General features: G+C 40.0%; 1 protein-coding gene across 1 annotated transcript; it reads right to left on the bottom strand.

Moving 5' to 3' along the window:
- Positions 1-11,058: 11,058 nt before the first annotated feature.
- LOC122902645 (endogenous retrovirus group K member 21 Pro protein-like) lies at positions 11,059-11,508 on the bottom strand. The gene has a single exon (XM_044242505.1). The coding sequence runs from the start codon at positions 11,506-11,508 to the stop codon at positions 11,059-11,061; it is 450 nt and encodes a 149-aa protein (XP_044098440.1).
- Between the last annotated feature and the right edge of the window lie 4,563 nt (positions 11,509-16,071).

Below are 16,071 nucleotides of genomic sequence, written 5' to 3'. Positions count from 1 at the left end.
AAGTTCATGAACTAATTGCTAATAACAGATTTGAAAGAAAAAAATTAAATATGTGTGTAATTTAAATACATAATGAAATGTACCTGAGATTTTACAATGCAAATCTATGAAATTTCTAAGCTTTCACTGTCTTTTTATTCATACTTTTGCTAGAGACATTTTGAGCTGTATCAAGTTTTCTGAACCCATGATTTTAAATAAAAATTGCACATAGGTTCTCAATATATATTCTAGTTACTATTGCCATGTAACAAGCCACCTTGAACTTAGATTTAGTTGTAAGCAACAACCATTTTATTACACTCACTAATTCGGGTCAGGAATTAGGAAATGGCACAGAGGACAAATATTCCCTGTTCTACAATGTCTGGAGCCTTAGCTGGGAAGACTGAGCAATGGCTATAGCCTTGAGAAGTTGGAGCTGGGTGGCTTCTTTTGTCACATTCTGGCAGCTGGGCTGGATCTGTTGACTGGATCACCTACACATGACCTCTCCATGTGATATGGATTCTTCAGAGATTGGAGGCTGGATTCTGAAAGGATGTGTCCCAAGAGAGGGCTCCAAAGAGTAAGTGATAGAAACAAGTGAGTGATAGAATAAGAGCTGCATGGCCTTTTCTGACCAAGTCTCAGAAGTCAGAAGTCACAACAGTTCACTGCCATTGGGTTCTATCAGCTAAAAAAAAAAAAAAAAAAAGTCAAGTAAGGTTGGCTCTGAGTCAAGAGGACATAGACACCACCTCTCAGGGTAGGGTTATCAAAGAACTTATGGACAGATCTTAAAACCACTGTTTTAAGTATGCTCATTTTTTAAAGATTTTGAAATATCTAATGTTTGCAACAAAAAAATTCCTAAATTGAACCCAGTGATCCCCACCTCCTAGGGTTTACATCTTTTTGTAATACTCTTTTTGTGAGTGTGGGCAGAATTTTGAACTTGCTTTTAACTGGTAAAATAAGCTGATGGAATGTCATTCTTGCAATTATATTATATCACATGAGGTACCATCTTAGCCGACTAGAGCTAGAGATTCTTTGTGTTCAGTGAAGGATGTAGCCATGTTGGAGAAGTTCCCACATGGGAAGGAACTGTGGGTGGTCTCTAAGACATGAGAGCAGCCAACAAAAAGCCAGGGCTTAACAATCCTATAGCCTCAGAGAAATGGAGTCTACCAACAACTTAGATGAACTTGGGAGTGGATTCTTTCCCTGCTGAACGTTCTGTTGAGAATATATCTACATTGATTGCATCCTTGTGAGACCCTGAGGAGAGTACGCTCTTAAGTTATGCCCAGATTCATATGGATCTGTGAGATAATAGATATGTATTGCTTTAAGTTGCTTAGTTTGTGGTAATTTGTTACACAGTGACAAAACACCAATACAATCTTATTATAGGTTTTAATCATATAGAGTAACCACATGAATTTATTGTCCAAACTGAGACTCTTTTAAATTTAAAAAATGCATTAAGGTAATTAAAATTATGTAAATTCTGAAATATTTATTTATTCACAGTATATTGATATACCTATAAAATGGCAATACTTTTAATTTTCTTTAAAGAATATATACCTATATAAAAAGAAAATGGATTTTATTCTAGTAATTATCTGAACATTTAAAAAAAGCACTTCATTTATCCATGAACTTAATCCACTTGTGAGTCATATCTTTGTCTAATAGCATGTCCCTGATATTTTCTAAAATGTGTTTGGGAATATGCTTTTTCAACATGGACTTAACATCAAAATTTTCCATAATATTTCTTTGTTCTTTCCTAAGTTATATGTTTTGTGTAATAAAACTGATATTTTATTGCTGTACTGGACTATTTCATCCAAATTTTGTTTTCTATAATTATAATTTGCTTAAATTTTCAGAAGTTGGAGTCTTGGGAATTCTATTAATTGAACATATATATTAAAGGTTTCCAACTCTTTCCAAATAAAAGGCCATCAGTTTAGAGGAATCCTTTGCAAAAAATGTTCAGTACATATTAGAAACTGAGACTGATTTGCAAAGTTGTTCACAAAGGCTCTAATATTCTAAAATAAGACCAAATATAATCAGTGAAGAAGGTATACTTTACCATTAAGCTATGGTATTCATCACAAAAGATTGTAGTTCAATGATATATTCCCTAATATGTGTAAATTTTGACATCTTGATCTTCAATTTTGATTAGTAGAATATTTCTCCAGTTTGGCTACATTCATGAATTATTGTGGCATCATAGCCAATCCCAAGTACATTTTTTTTTCCTTATAGGTTTTTTGTTTGTTTTTTAAAGATTTTATTTTTTTTTTAAATTTATTTGACAGAGAGAGAGAAATCACAAGTAGGCAGAGAGGCAGGCAGACAGAGAGGGGGAAATAGGCTCCTTGCTGAGCAGAGAGCGGGATGTGGGGCTTGATCCCAGGACCCTGAGATCATGACTTGAGCTGAAGGCAGAGGTTCAAACCACTGAGCTACCCAGGTGCCCACCACACTTTTTTTTTTTTTTTAAGTGGGAATGGTGCTTTTATTATATTGGTATGTCACACCAAAGTTTTCATTTTTATAATCACAATCATAACAAAAATTATCTTCCATGTTAGACTGTTCACAGAACTTGCAATAGCATTCATAGTCAAGTCAAATCTTTACCTTGGTGGAATACATTTCAGCACCTTTGCTTTGATTCCATGAATCAGATGGGAAAAAAAACTTTTGCAGTAATTAGCTAAGCTGTTCTTCCATTGAAATTTCTGAACACTAATAAACAGGTATGACTTATAAGTTCTCTTTCTCATGGATGAAAATTATTAACAACCCTATCTTTACTATTTACATGTACACACACACACACAAATATACAGAAACAAAGGACCCAGAGTCTTAGGAAGTAAATTGGAAGATTAACTTAGGGTAGTTACTTAACTAAATGAAAAGTCATGCTTTATAGATTAATATATGCCCCACCTCTACTTGTTTATGTGTTTAGAAGTTGTCTTTGGGTGCAGTCTTCTTAAAATCTTGATGCTTCTGTTGTAGATTTATCTTTCGATTTTAATGTGATCAGTACAACTCCCAGGGTAGATGATAAATAGTGAAATACATTTTGTTTTAATTATAAGTGCATCATCAACTTTCTTGAGAAATGGAAATTTGGAACTTATTACTCTAAACCCACGCTGCTGTTTTCTCATGAGATTACTATCAAAGATTTTATTACAAAATAAAAAGTACAAGTGTAAGTAAAAATCCAATGAACACTTGTAGATTTATGTTGTACAATTTTTTAAAACTCTGCACTATCCAGAGCATTCACTATAATCTATACTCTAGCAGGACTGCTCAGCCCCTGTTCCCTCAGCCTCTATTCATGTATGTTTAGCTTATGATTTTCAATATTTCCCTCTGGCCCAGAGGATTGGTATTCTGTCAGTCTCAGATATCTCACAAGACCAGGAAGGGGTCATGGAAAAATGAGCCAGCTGGGGAGACCAAGGGACCAGCAGGGGCTGATGGGGAGATTTCTTTTTTGACCAACACCACCCAAGATCACATAGAATTAGCTGTCCCTAGCTGCTTCTCACAAAGCACATTTTATTTGATCAGCTGGCACCCTGCATGCTGTCCTTGAAAAGGAGATAGTAGTTACATGTTGCATCTGGAAAAGATCAAATAAAGAAAGAGTCTTGATGCTGGTCCCCTTACATATTTAACCACGTGTTAAAGTGAGAACTCCATTCTCAGAACAAATGTCTCACACTCTGAAAGATGAGATTATGGTTTAAGATGAGAAGCTGGAAGTCAATATAACCCATCCTGGCTTATTCTAATACAATTATTAAATAAAACTCTTTGTTAAAAATGAGAAATTCAGGAAATTCTTAATACTATATAGGTCACCAGAACAAGTATAATCTGGGACTGACCCAAGCAAACTGGAAAAGCTGTCTCACTGACAGGTGATGTGAAAGACATCAAGGACTCAGATATTTGAACTAATGAGAGGGGGAAGAAAGGAAAGAAATTAACTGTCTATATAATAGTTTAGAATCATTGAATTCAGAAGCATTTTTATAACTATGAATTCATTTCTCATAAGATGAAATTCATACCCTCTGCTGTCAAGAATTTTTTATAGATGGTACAGTTTTTAAGAGACCAAGTACATTTTCCCTACTTGTGTCAGTGCAAGATAGGTGTTCTAATTTAATTACTCTACCAAAATGATGACTAATAAAATATGTGATGATAATTCTCCCACTTTAGGAGGGTAGTATACATAAGCGATTCCATTATAGCTTTGGTGCCAAACTGCATGGATTTAACTAAACCCACCAAACTAAATCATGTGACTTTGGTCAAGTTCTTTAATCTCTCTATGGTTCTAATTCTTTGCTTCCACAATGGGGATATTAAAGATACCTATATAATGGGGTTGTTATTAAGATTAAATGAGTTAATATATAAAGAACTTAATATAGTGTGTGGCATATAGAAATCAGTCAATAAATACAAGTTAAGGTGATTGGTAGCTGGTCCCAGGAATTCAGCTAGATAGTTATCAAACCATTCTAAATACCTACAAACTCAAGAGGAGATCGAAGAATAGCAGGAATTCTATGCACAGAAATGTGACCACGTTCTAGAAGCGGTCATTCAGAGAAGTGAATCTGAGGTGATATTTGGGAAGATAGACTGCGGGGGAGGGAGCCTCCCTCAGCTGGCTACCAGCAAGTGATTTAGGAGAGGAGCACAAAATCAGAACATTTAGAAGTCTGCTCTGCTGAGGGACTTCACTCCTGTGGCCAAGCAGGGGGTGGAATCCTCACTGGGAGAGTGTGGTTTCAGGTCCCTCAGGGTTACAGAAAGACCAGGGGTGCCTCAGTATGGCAGAGCTCACACGTATCAAAGTGGGGAAGCCAGCTGCAAAGACAGGGCTCTCAACTTGGGGTTGCCATAAACTGTGATCCCCGGCACAGTTGGGCCACTACTGTTTGAGCAGGGAACCCAACAAGTGACAGATATGGGGAGATTCCCCTTCCTCCCATGGAAAGAGTGACTTGGGAGCACACTGCCGGAATCTGCTGGATTTGGAAACTCTAAATGGGGTCGTGTGCCAGAGACAGGAATGTTCAGTCACAGGCCAGGTGAGCATGGAGTGTGGCCAGAGACCAAGGAGAGATGAGTAGTTGACTGCTTTTCTCTGAGGACTCACTGAGGAGTGGGGCCCCAAGCTCTCGATTCCTACACACCCAGAGATTGGGAGGCCTCCATTTTCATCTTTGTCCTCTAGATCTGTACCTAAAGTTTCAGGGAACAAAAGCTGCCAAGAGCAAACCAGAGCAGATTACCTAGCCTGGCCCCTGGCAAGTGGGGTGCAATTCCACCTGGGGCAAAGACGTTTGAGAATCCCTGCAATGGACCCCACCCCCAGAAGCCAACAAGAACACCCAGCCAGGACCATGTTTACTGATCAATGACAACAGTAAAACTTCAGCAGTAGGGGAATACAGCATATAGAATGCATGGTTTTTTCCCCATGATTCTTTAGAATTACAAAGTTAATTTTTAAAATTTTCATTATATTTTTTTCTTTTTCTGTTTTTTGAATTTTTCTTCTTTCCTTTTTTAACCAACATCTTATCAATTCCTTTTTAATTTTTTAAAAAATTTCTTCTAACAGACCAAAATATACCATAAATCTAGTATATGGCTTTGTATTAGTCTCATACCACCTGATCATATTCTTTTTTTTTCTTTCTTTCTTTTTTCAACCAACTTCTTATCTTATCAATTCCTTTTTTTAACGTCCTTTTTATTTTTCATCTTTACAGTCATACACCATCCCTTCATCATAGTTACCCTTATTTTTTTTTTTTACATATATGAGTTTTTCTTTCTTTAAAAGTGTGTCTCTGCTCTATTCACCAGCCTGATCATATTTTTTCCCCCTTTCTTTTCCCCCTGGTTTTGCATCTCTTCTGATTTCTTCAGTGTATATTTTTCTGGGGCCATTTTTACCCTTTTAGCATTTTGTTCTCTTATGTTATCTATTCTTCTCTGGACAAAATGGCAAAATGGGAAAACTCACCTCAAAAAAAATAATAATAACAAGAGGCGGTGCTGACTTCCAGGGACCTAATAATATGGACATTAGTAAAATGTCAGAACTAGAGTCAGAATGACGATTATAAAGATAAGGGCTAGGGTTAAAAAAACATAGAAGATACTAGAGAATTCCTTTCTGGAGAAATAAAAGAACTGAAATCTAACCAAGTCAAAATCAAAAAGTCTATTAATGAGGTGCAATAAAAAATGGAGGCTATAACTGCTAGGATAAATGAGGCAGAAGAGAGAATTAGTGATATGGAAGACAAAATGATGCTAAGTAAAGAAGATTAAGTGATATGGAAGACAAAATGATGCTAAGAAAAGAAGAAAAAGAGATAAACAACTACTAGATCACGAGGGGAGAATCTGAGAGATAAATGATACTATTGATGAAACTATTAGAATAATTGGGATAACAGAAGAAGAAGAGAGAGAGGAGCAGAAGGTATATTAGAGCGAATCATAGCAGAGAACTTCCCTAATTTGGGGAAGGAAACAAGCATCAAAATCCAGAGGGACAGTGGACCCCCTTCAAAATCAATAAATTAATGTCAACACCCCATCATTTAATAGTAAAGCTTACATGTCTCAGAGACAAAGAGAAAATCCTGAAAGTAGCTCCAGAAAAGAGGTGTGTAACCTACAATGGCAGAAACGTTGATTGGCAGCAGGCCCATCCATAGAGACCTGGAAGGTGAGAAAGGACTGGCATGATATACTCAAAAAACAAAATGGGAAACATATGCAGGCAAGAATACTGTATCCAGGAAGGCTGTCACTGAAAATAGAAGGAAAAATAAAAAGCTTCCAGGACAGACAAAAACTAAAAGAAATTATGAATACAAAATGAGCCCTACAGGAAATATGCTCAGGGATCCTCTAAGCAGAGAGAACCTAAAAGTAACATAGAGCAGAAAGGAATAGAGACAATATACAGCAGCAGTCAACCTATAGGCAATACAGTGGCACTAAATTCATATCTTTCAATAGTTTCCCTGAATGTTAATGAGCTAAATGGCCTAATCAAAGACAGAGAATATCAGATTGGATTAAAAAAAAAAAAAAACGCATTGATATGCTGTCTGCAAGAGACTCATTTTAGACCTAAAGACACCTCCAGATTTAAAGTGAGGTTGTAGAAAACAATTTACTATGCTAATGGTCATCAAAAGAAAGGTGGGGTGGCAATCCTTATATCACATATGTCGCTCTCGCCAGCAAGAACGACCAGGAGACCTCAGCGAAGCAAGCTTTATTTTTGGGTAGCTGTTGAGATCTCCTCCTCCACCGCCCGCGCATGTGTATATATACCAAAGTTGTACAACCAATCACTTGCAGCCACATAGATACAAGAGGCATTTTGGACTACTTCCTTAACCCTCAGTTCCGCCTACTGGCTTGCATCCAGCCGCCATCTTAATGGCGTGTTTACTTTCGGGCACCGACATCTCCCCCTTTCCTTTTATATTAGGCATGCAAGGCAGGAGATCGTGCCTGTCTTAGGTTGTCAGCTGCCATGAACATGCTTACCTGTCATTGGATAATTCCCCCTGGTTGGAGAACTCCTGGCTTAGGTTGCTATGTGCATGCAGCCAATCTTACCCGTCATTGACTACCGATCTAGTGCTGCCAGCCAGATTTGGGGAAATGTACCAGCTTCCAGAGCGATGCAAGCTTGTACTAGTGCCAACTGTTGTCTACGTTGTTGTTTACGTAATGATGCAAAACAACGGAACATAAGGATCAAGCTCAGGAGTAGTCCAATTAATAGTGCACCCATACCGGCCCACTCTTTAGCAAACGAGAGTGATTGGTTTACAACAGATACCCAATCCCGTAATGGAGCTATGTCAATCTTGTCTGCCTAACTCTTTCGACAGATTAGTGGCAATAGAAAGGTCATTATAGGCCATGGAGGTTATGCAAAGTCCAGAAAGTGATTGGATGCATCTGGTCGTCAATAGTTTCTGGAGAATGTCCACTTGTTCCTGGATTAGATCTACTCGCTGATTGACGATCATAATACCGGCTTGAAGGTGGCCATTAATTAGTTCTTGTGTGGCGAGGGCTTCTGCAACTCCGGTAGTTAGGTTATTAAGAGTGGAGGCAGTCTGTACAGACGTGGTGAGAGCTACAGCCGCTGCAGTTGCTGCAGCTGCGGAGGCCGCTACAGCCGCAATAATTGCTGCAGTGACCCCAAAGTCTCTTTTATGTCTTGAGAGCAATACAGGCAAATCGTTAGGATTTACAGAAACGGGCATGGGAATGAAAGTAAGTATACAGGAGGGAGGATGGCGGACTCATTCGTCAGTGGCATGGGGAACGGCCAGGCTTTCACTATTGCCCATTGGTGCATCTGTTGAAGGGATGCTGGTGTCGCCAGGGTCGCTATCAGGCTGAGCATCAGGACGGGGCAGGCCATGTTGATCGATTCTTCTAATCAGTCGCTCTGGGACCCAGATAGGCACTTGGGCATCCTGTGGAAAAAGGCAAACAGAACCTTGGTGCCATCTTAGGACCGGGTCGGGGCCTCTCCATTGGCCCGTGAGTATATCCTTCCACTTTGCCTGGGCTAGAGTGCGTTCGGTAACCGCCGCATGCCTGTCTGTTGCAGATGTACCATTATGATCCAAGGACAAAAAATTTAAAATGTAAAGGGTGAGAGATGTAAGATCACGGGGTGACTTGTAGTCATTCCCTATTCCCCCTTTTCTTATTTTTTGTAAGCATCGTTTGAAGGTGCCATTGGTGCGTTCAATTATTCCTTGACCTTGTGGATTATAGGGTATACCTGTAGTATGGACTATAGCAAATTGACTCAGGAATTGATGGATAGATTTTGATGAATATGCAGGTCCATTATCTGTCTTTATTTGTTTTGGGACACCCCAATCTGCGAAGCAGGCAGTGTGTGATGACTTGTTTTGAATTCTCCCCCATGAGGGGAGTAGCCATTATTTTTTATGATACCCGAATAAGTGTCCACTGATATATGTACGTACTTTTGTTGCCCGAATTCAGGTACATGTGTGACATCCATTTGCCACAGGTGATTAGCTTGAAGGCCTTTGGGATTTACCCCCAAGGAAGGCTGAGGGAGTAATGTGGCACAATTCCCACAGGTCCTTACTATATCTCTTGCCTGTTCTTTGCTGATATGGAATCTATATCTTAAGGTATTAGAATTCACATGCCATTTGCTATGGAACAGCTTTGCCTGTTCTAAGGTAGGGCAAATAAGATGGAAACGACTATTGTGGTCTGCTAGAGGATTGCCCTTGGATAATGGTGCCGGTAGGCTCATATGGGCTCTGATGTGATCTATAAAAAAGGGCGCAGTGCGCAGTTGCACAACCTCTTGTAGTTGCCTTAAGATCCATGGAATAGGTGAATCACTTAAGGAGAGGATAGCTGTTTCAATATTTTTTGTTGCATTTACCACGTATTGACTATCAGAAATAATATTTAGGGGAGTGTCTGAAAATCTTTGGAGCACTAGGAGTACTACTAGTAGCTCTACTTGGTGAGCCGACCTGGCAGGAACTATGATTGGGTTCACGATTCCATTTATGATATAAGCTCCTGTGCCCTCTTTACTTCCATCTGTAAAGACAGTAGAGGCTTCTTTTAGTGGTGTCGATCTACTAATTTTCGGTAGTATGAATTCAACACCCTTTGTGAATTCTATAAGTGGGTGTGAAGGATAATGATTATCAAATTCTATTGAGTAAGAGGTGGTCAGTATCGCCCAATCATCTAGGGTAGCACATAGTAGGCGAATCTGTTCCTTAGTATATGGCACGATGCAATTATCAGGTATGATTCCAAGAGTAGAAATACAAACAGTGATCAATTTGTTAGCTAGCATGGCTACTGCAACTGGATATGTTGTGATTATCCGAGGAAGAGTGTTTGGGAGGTACAGCCATTGTAAGGGCCCACCTTGCCATAGCACTCCAGTAGGTGAAGAAGGGGATGGAATCACTATGGCTTGGACTATCTGGCTAGGATCACATCTATCTGCTGAAGTCAAGGCAAGTCTGTCCTCCACGATTTTCAAAGCCTGTTTCGCCCTCAGAGTAAGGCTCCTAGGAGAGTCTAGACGGGCATCACCCTTCAGAATATCAAACAATGGTTGTAATTCTCCTGTAGTTATTTTCAGGTAGGGTCGGATCCAATTTATGTCCCCCAATAACTTTTGGAAATCATTGAGTGTTTGTAATTTGTCAGTTCTAATGGAGGCTTTTGAAGGTTATACCATGGTATTGTATAGTTTCATGCCTAAATAGTCTTTGATGTTGGAAGCCTGTATCTTTTCGGGGGCTATAATTAACCCCCATGAATTTAGCTCTTTTTGTAACATTACTAAGGCTTCTGAAACTGTAGTAGAGTCAGATCCACACAACAATATGTCATCCATGTAATGGTAACACATTAAATCAGGATAAGTCTCTCTAATAGGCTGTATGGCTTTAGAAACATATAATTGACACATAGTGGGGTTATTAGCCATGCCCTGAGGGAGGACAGTCCACTCATATCTTTGGTCAGGCTCTGCATGATTAATAGAAGGTAGGGTAAAGGCAAATTTAATTGTATCCTCAGGATGCAGAAGGATAGAGAAAAAGCAATCTTTTATGTCAACCACTATTGATGGCCAGTTTCTCAGTAAGGCGGTTATCATGGGTAATCCCAGCTGTATTGGTCCCGTGTTCTGCATTTGCTTATTAATTTCTCTAAGATCATGTTAAAGTCTCCATTTACCAGATTTCTTTTTAATAACAAAGATAGGTGTATTCCAAGGTGAGGTAGAAGGTTTCATATGGCCCGCCTCTAACTGTTCCTGTACCAGGGCTTTAGCAGCTGATAGTTTTTCGTTAGTAAGGGGCCACTGAGGCACCCAGCAGGGCGTATCTGTCTTCCACGTTATTTTCATTGCCTCAGTGGCCCTTACCGAAAACCCAGGCCTTGCCCCTTATATTCTGAGGTGAAAGGGATGGTGTCTATTTTACCTTGCTCCTGTTCCCCTAACCCTTTTTCTGGTGTGTATCCCATTTTCTGCATCATAGCTATTGGTTGGGGGCTGTATATAGTTTCAGTTATCAGGTGGACGCTCATCTGTTCCAAAACGTCTCGTCCCCAGAGGGAAATAGGAATATTGCAGACATAGGGCTGAAAAGTTCCCCTATGGCCTTCGTCATCCTCCCACTCAAGGGTAGCTGCGCTTTGATCAGGACTTTGAGCGATTCCTAAACCCCTGAGTGTTTGTTTTGCTTGCGTTAGGGGCCATCTCAGAGGCCACTCTTGTTCGCTGATGATGCTCTTATCGGCGCCCGTATCCAGTAACCCTAAAAATTTTCTTCCTTGCACCTTGAGGGTAATTATGGGCCTATCAGTCATATTCACGTCAGGCATGTTAGGTCAACTCCTGTAGACCCCAAACCTCCCGTGCCTCTTTCTTTTCCTTTACTGGGAAAGGCTTCATGATGGCTAGGGAGTATGAGAAGTTGAGCTATCCGATCTCCTGGGCTAATTGCAGTAACTCCCCTTGGGGAAGGCACCAGTATCTTGATCTCTCCCTCATAATCTGAATCTATTACCCCAGGGTGAACTATCAGATCTTTGAGATAAGTGGAGCTTTGGCCAAGTAATAAACCTACAGTACCATGAGGGGGGCCCCCTCTTAGATCAGAGGCTAATGCTTGAATGCCCATCTCCGGTGTTAGGACCATTCGGGCGGCTGCTCTGATATCGAGCCCTGCTGATCCAGAGGTTGCGCACCTTTCTCTGAGGGAGAATACCACGTCCTGGGCATTTGTGTTAGCGTCCCATAAATTTGTGTTGGGCCCCGGGGCGTGGGGCCCTGCTTCCTGTTTTGTTTTTTTTTTTTTGCTTCCCGTTTTTTGAGTCATTGGATTGAATCCAGTTATTCGGTGGCAGGGGATTTCCTTGAATATCTTTCTGGGACCTACATTCATTAGCTCAATGATTCCCTTTACAACGAGGGCACAACCCAGGTGCAGGTTTGACTGGTCTAGGAGATCCTTTACCCTCTGGACAATCCCTCTTAAGATGACCCCCCCTTCCACAAAGGAAACAAGCCTTGGAAGAACTCCTGGTTCCTCCATTGAAACTTCTTATCCCTTGGGCTACTGCTGCTACCATAACTTGGCCCTGAACAACTGTATCAGTGATGTCTCGACACACTTTGATATACATAGTCAGGTCCTTAGACTTCCAAGGGCGGATAGCCTCTCTACACCATTTATTTGCTTGTTCATAGGCTAATTGTTTAACAAAGGGCATTGCTTGGTCCACATCCCCAAATATGCACCTTGCTACTTGGAGCAGACGATCTACAAAGTCAGCATAGGGTTCATTAGGCCCCTGCAACACCTTGGAAAGTTGTCCCTGCAAATCGCCAGAACCCTGTATGGTCTTCCAAGCCCTAGTGGCTGCAGCTGCTATCTGTACATACACCCCTGGGGGGTACCCAATCTGATTGTTTTGTCCCACAAATTGACCTCCTCCCATGAGCATGTCAATATTCCAGTGGGGATTCCCTGACGCAGCGTTATTCCGGGCAGTTTCTGAACTACACTCTTGCCAAGCAGTTTTCCATATCAAGTATTGTCCACCAGACAGAGTTGCTTTGGCCATGTTAGTCCAATCGTCTGGGGTAAGGTTCATGCTACCGACTGCTTCCAAAAGTGCAAGTGTATAAGCAGCCTGTGGCCCATAAGTAGTGACTGCTTCCTTAAACTGTTTAATACGTTTGAAGTCTAGTGGTTGATGAAACCTCTGTTGATTTTGATCTTCTAACACTGGGTATGCAAGAGGGGAGGGTTTAGTAAAGTCCGTAATGTCCCTCCATCCTGCATTTCTACATTCTGGACAACCGCATACTTCTCGGGAGCATGAAGTGTTATATGGTGGCGGCCATTCCGCAGGTGGCACTATAGGCCTACATTCATGGGTAGGAATTCTTGACCTTCTGACAGAGGGCGCTAGGGAGTCATATTTTTTTCTGGCTTCTTTGTATGTCCTTCCCTTTAAAGGTTCGTTAGGGACTTCCTCTTTTAATTTTAAGTGCGTCATGGCTTCCCCAAGCTCATCTTCAGAGGAGCTCTCCTCTGAATTTTCTTCCCCTCTGCTAGATCCTGCCTTAGAGGCTTCTCTGACCTGCTCCATCACCTCAACACCTTCCTCAATAACATTTTTAACCGTTTTAGGGTTAGAGTCTAAACAGGAGCGTAGCGGAGTGCCGTTAGCCTTAAGCACTTCCGTCAGTAATCCTTCCATCTTAGTAAACTTTGATCCCATTATTTCTCGTCCTATGCCTAGGAACCCTTTTACTTCTCATCCTATACTTAGGAACTTTCTTACTTCTCGTCCTATACTTAGGAACTTTCTTATCTGAAATTTTGTGCGCACTTACCGGATCGTTGAGTTCACTGAGAACTCCTCGATTTTTGAGGGTTCCCGGGTTTCAGCACCACTTGTCGCTCTCGCCAGCAAGAATGACCAGGAGACCTCAGCGAAGCAAGCTTTATTTTTGGGTAGCTGTTGGGATCTCCTCCACCGCCCGCGCATGTGTATGTATACCGAAGTTGTACAACCAATCACTTGCAGCCACATAGATACAAGAGGCATTTTGGACTACTTCCTTAACCCTCAGTTCCGCCTACTGGCTCGCATCCAGCCGCCATCTTAATGGTGTGTTTACTTTCGGGCACCGACAACATAAATTAGATTTTAAACCAAACACTGTTAATAAGAGATGAGGAAAGACAATATATCACACTTAAGATCTCTATCCAAAAAGAAGATCTAACAATTTTAAATATCTATGCCCCTAATGTGGGAGCAGCCAATTATATATGCCAGTTAATAACAAACTCAAAGAAAAACATCAACAATAATACAATAATAGTAGGGGACGTTAACACCCACCTTCACTGAAATGGACAGATCATCTAAGCAAAAGATCAACAAGGAAATAAAGGCTTTAAATGACACACTGGATCAGATGACTTCATAGATATACTCAGAACATTTCATCCCAAAGCCATAGAATAAATGTTCTCCTCTAGTTTACATGGAACATTCTCTAGAATAGATCATATCCTGGGTCACAAATCAGGTCTCAACTGGTACCAAAAGATTGGGGTCATTCCCTGCACATTTTTATGACCACAATGCTTTAAAACAAGAACTCAGTCACAAGAGGAAAGTTGGGAAGAACTCAAATACATGGAGGCTAAAGAGCATCCTACTAAAGAATGAATGGGTCAACCAGGAAATTAAAGAAGAATTAAAAAAAATCATGGAAACAAATGAAAATGAAAACACAACTGTTCAAAATCCTTGGGATGCAGCAAAGGCAATCCTAAGTGGAAAGTACATAGCAATATGAGACTTTTTCAAGAAACAAGAGAGGTCTCAAATACACAACCTAACCCTACACCTAAAGGAGCTGGAGAAAGAACAGCAAATAAAGCCTAAACCCATCAGGAGAAGAGAAATAATAAAGAACAGAGCAGAAATCAATGAAATGGAAACCAAAATAACAGTAGAACAGATCAACAAAAGTTGTAACTGATTGTTTGAAAGAATTAATAAGATTGATAAACCCCCTGGGCCGGACTTATCAAATATAGAAGAAAAAGAACCCAAATTAATGAAATCATGAATGAAAGAGAACAGATCACAACCAACACCAAAGAAATACAAACAATCATAAGAACATATTACAAGCAAGCATATGCCAGCAAATCAGACAATCTGGAAGAAATAGATGCATTCCTAGAGACATAAAAACTGCAAAACTGAACCAGGAAAAAACAGAAAACCTGAACAGACCCATAACCAGTAAGCAATTGAAGCAGTAATCAAAAATCTCCCAACAAACAAGAGCCCAGTGGCAGATGGCTTCCCAGGGAAACTCTACCAAACATTTAAAAAAGAATTAATACCTGTTCTGAAACTGTTCCAAAAAATTGAAATGAAAGGAAAACTTCCAAACTCATTTTATGAGGCTAGCATTACATCGATCCCAAAACCAGACAAAGACCCCAACAAAAAGGAGAATCACTGACCAATATTCCTGATGAACATGGATGCAAAAATCTCACCAAAGTCCTAGCCAATAGGATCCAACTGTACATTACAACAATTATTCACCATGACCAAGTGTGATTTATTCCTGGACTGCAAGGGTGATTCAACATTCACAAATCAATCAGTGTGATACAATACATTAATAAAAGGAAGAACAAGAACCTTATGACAGTCTCAATAAATGCAGAAAAAGCATATGACAAAGTACAGCATCCTTTCTTGATCAAAACTCTTCACAGTGTCGGGATAGAGGGAAGGTACCTCAATATTATAAAAGCCATCTATGAAAATCCCACATCAAATATCATTCTCAATGGAGAAAAATTGAGAGCTTTTCCCCTAAGGTCAGGAACACCCCAGGGTTGTCCACTATCACCACTGCTATTCAACATAGTACTATAAGTCCTAGCCTCAGCAATAAAACAACAAAAAGAAATAAAAGGCATCCAAATTGGCAAAGAAGAAGTCAAACTCACTCTTTGCAGATGATATGATACTTTATGTGGATAAACCAAAAGATTTCAGGCCAAAACTGCTAGAACTCATACAGAAATTCAGTAAAGTGTCAGGATATAAAATCAATGCACAGAAATCAGTTGCATTTCTATACACCAACAAGAAAGAAGAAAGAGAAATTAAGGAGTTGATTCCATTTACAATTGCACCCAAAACCATAAGATACCTAGGAATAAATCTAACCAAATAAACAAAGAATCTGTACTCAGAAAACTATAGAACATTCATGAAAGAAATCGAGGAAGACAAAAAGAAATGGAAAAATTTTCCATGCTCATGAATTGGAAGAATAAATATTGTGAAAATGTCTATGCTACCTAGAGCAAT

Source organism: Neovison vison, chromosome 1, assembly GCF_020171115.1.
Source record: "Neovison vison isolate M4711 chromosome 1, ASM_NN_V1, whole genome shotgun sequence".
Lineage (NCBI taxonomy): Eukaryota > Metazoa > Chordata > Mammalia > Carnivora > Mustelidae > Neogale > Neogale vison.
The sequence above is the reverse complement of the archived record's forward strand: the minus strand, read 5'-3'. Positions and strand labels throughout refer to the sequence as shown.

Coding starts and splice junctions, on each gene's coding strand:
- LOC122902645 (XM_044242505.1), bottom strand. CDS start 11,508: ATGACTGATAGGCCCATAATTACCCTCAAGGTGCAAGGAAGAAAATTT.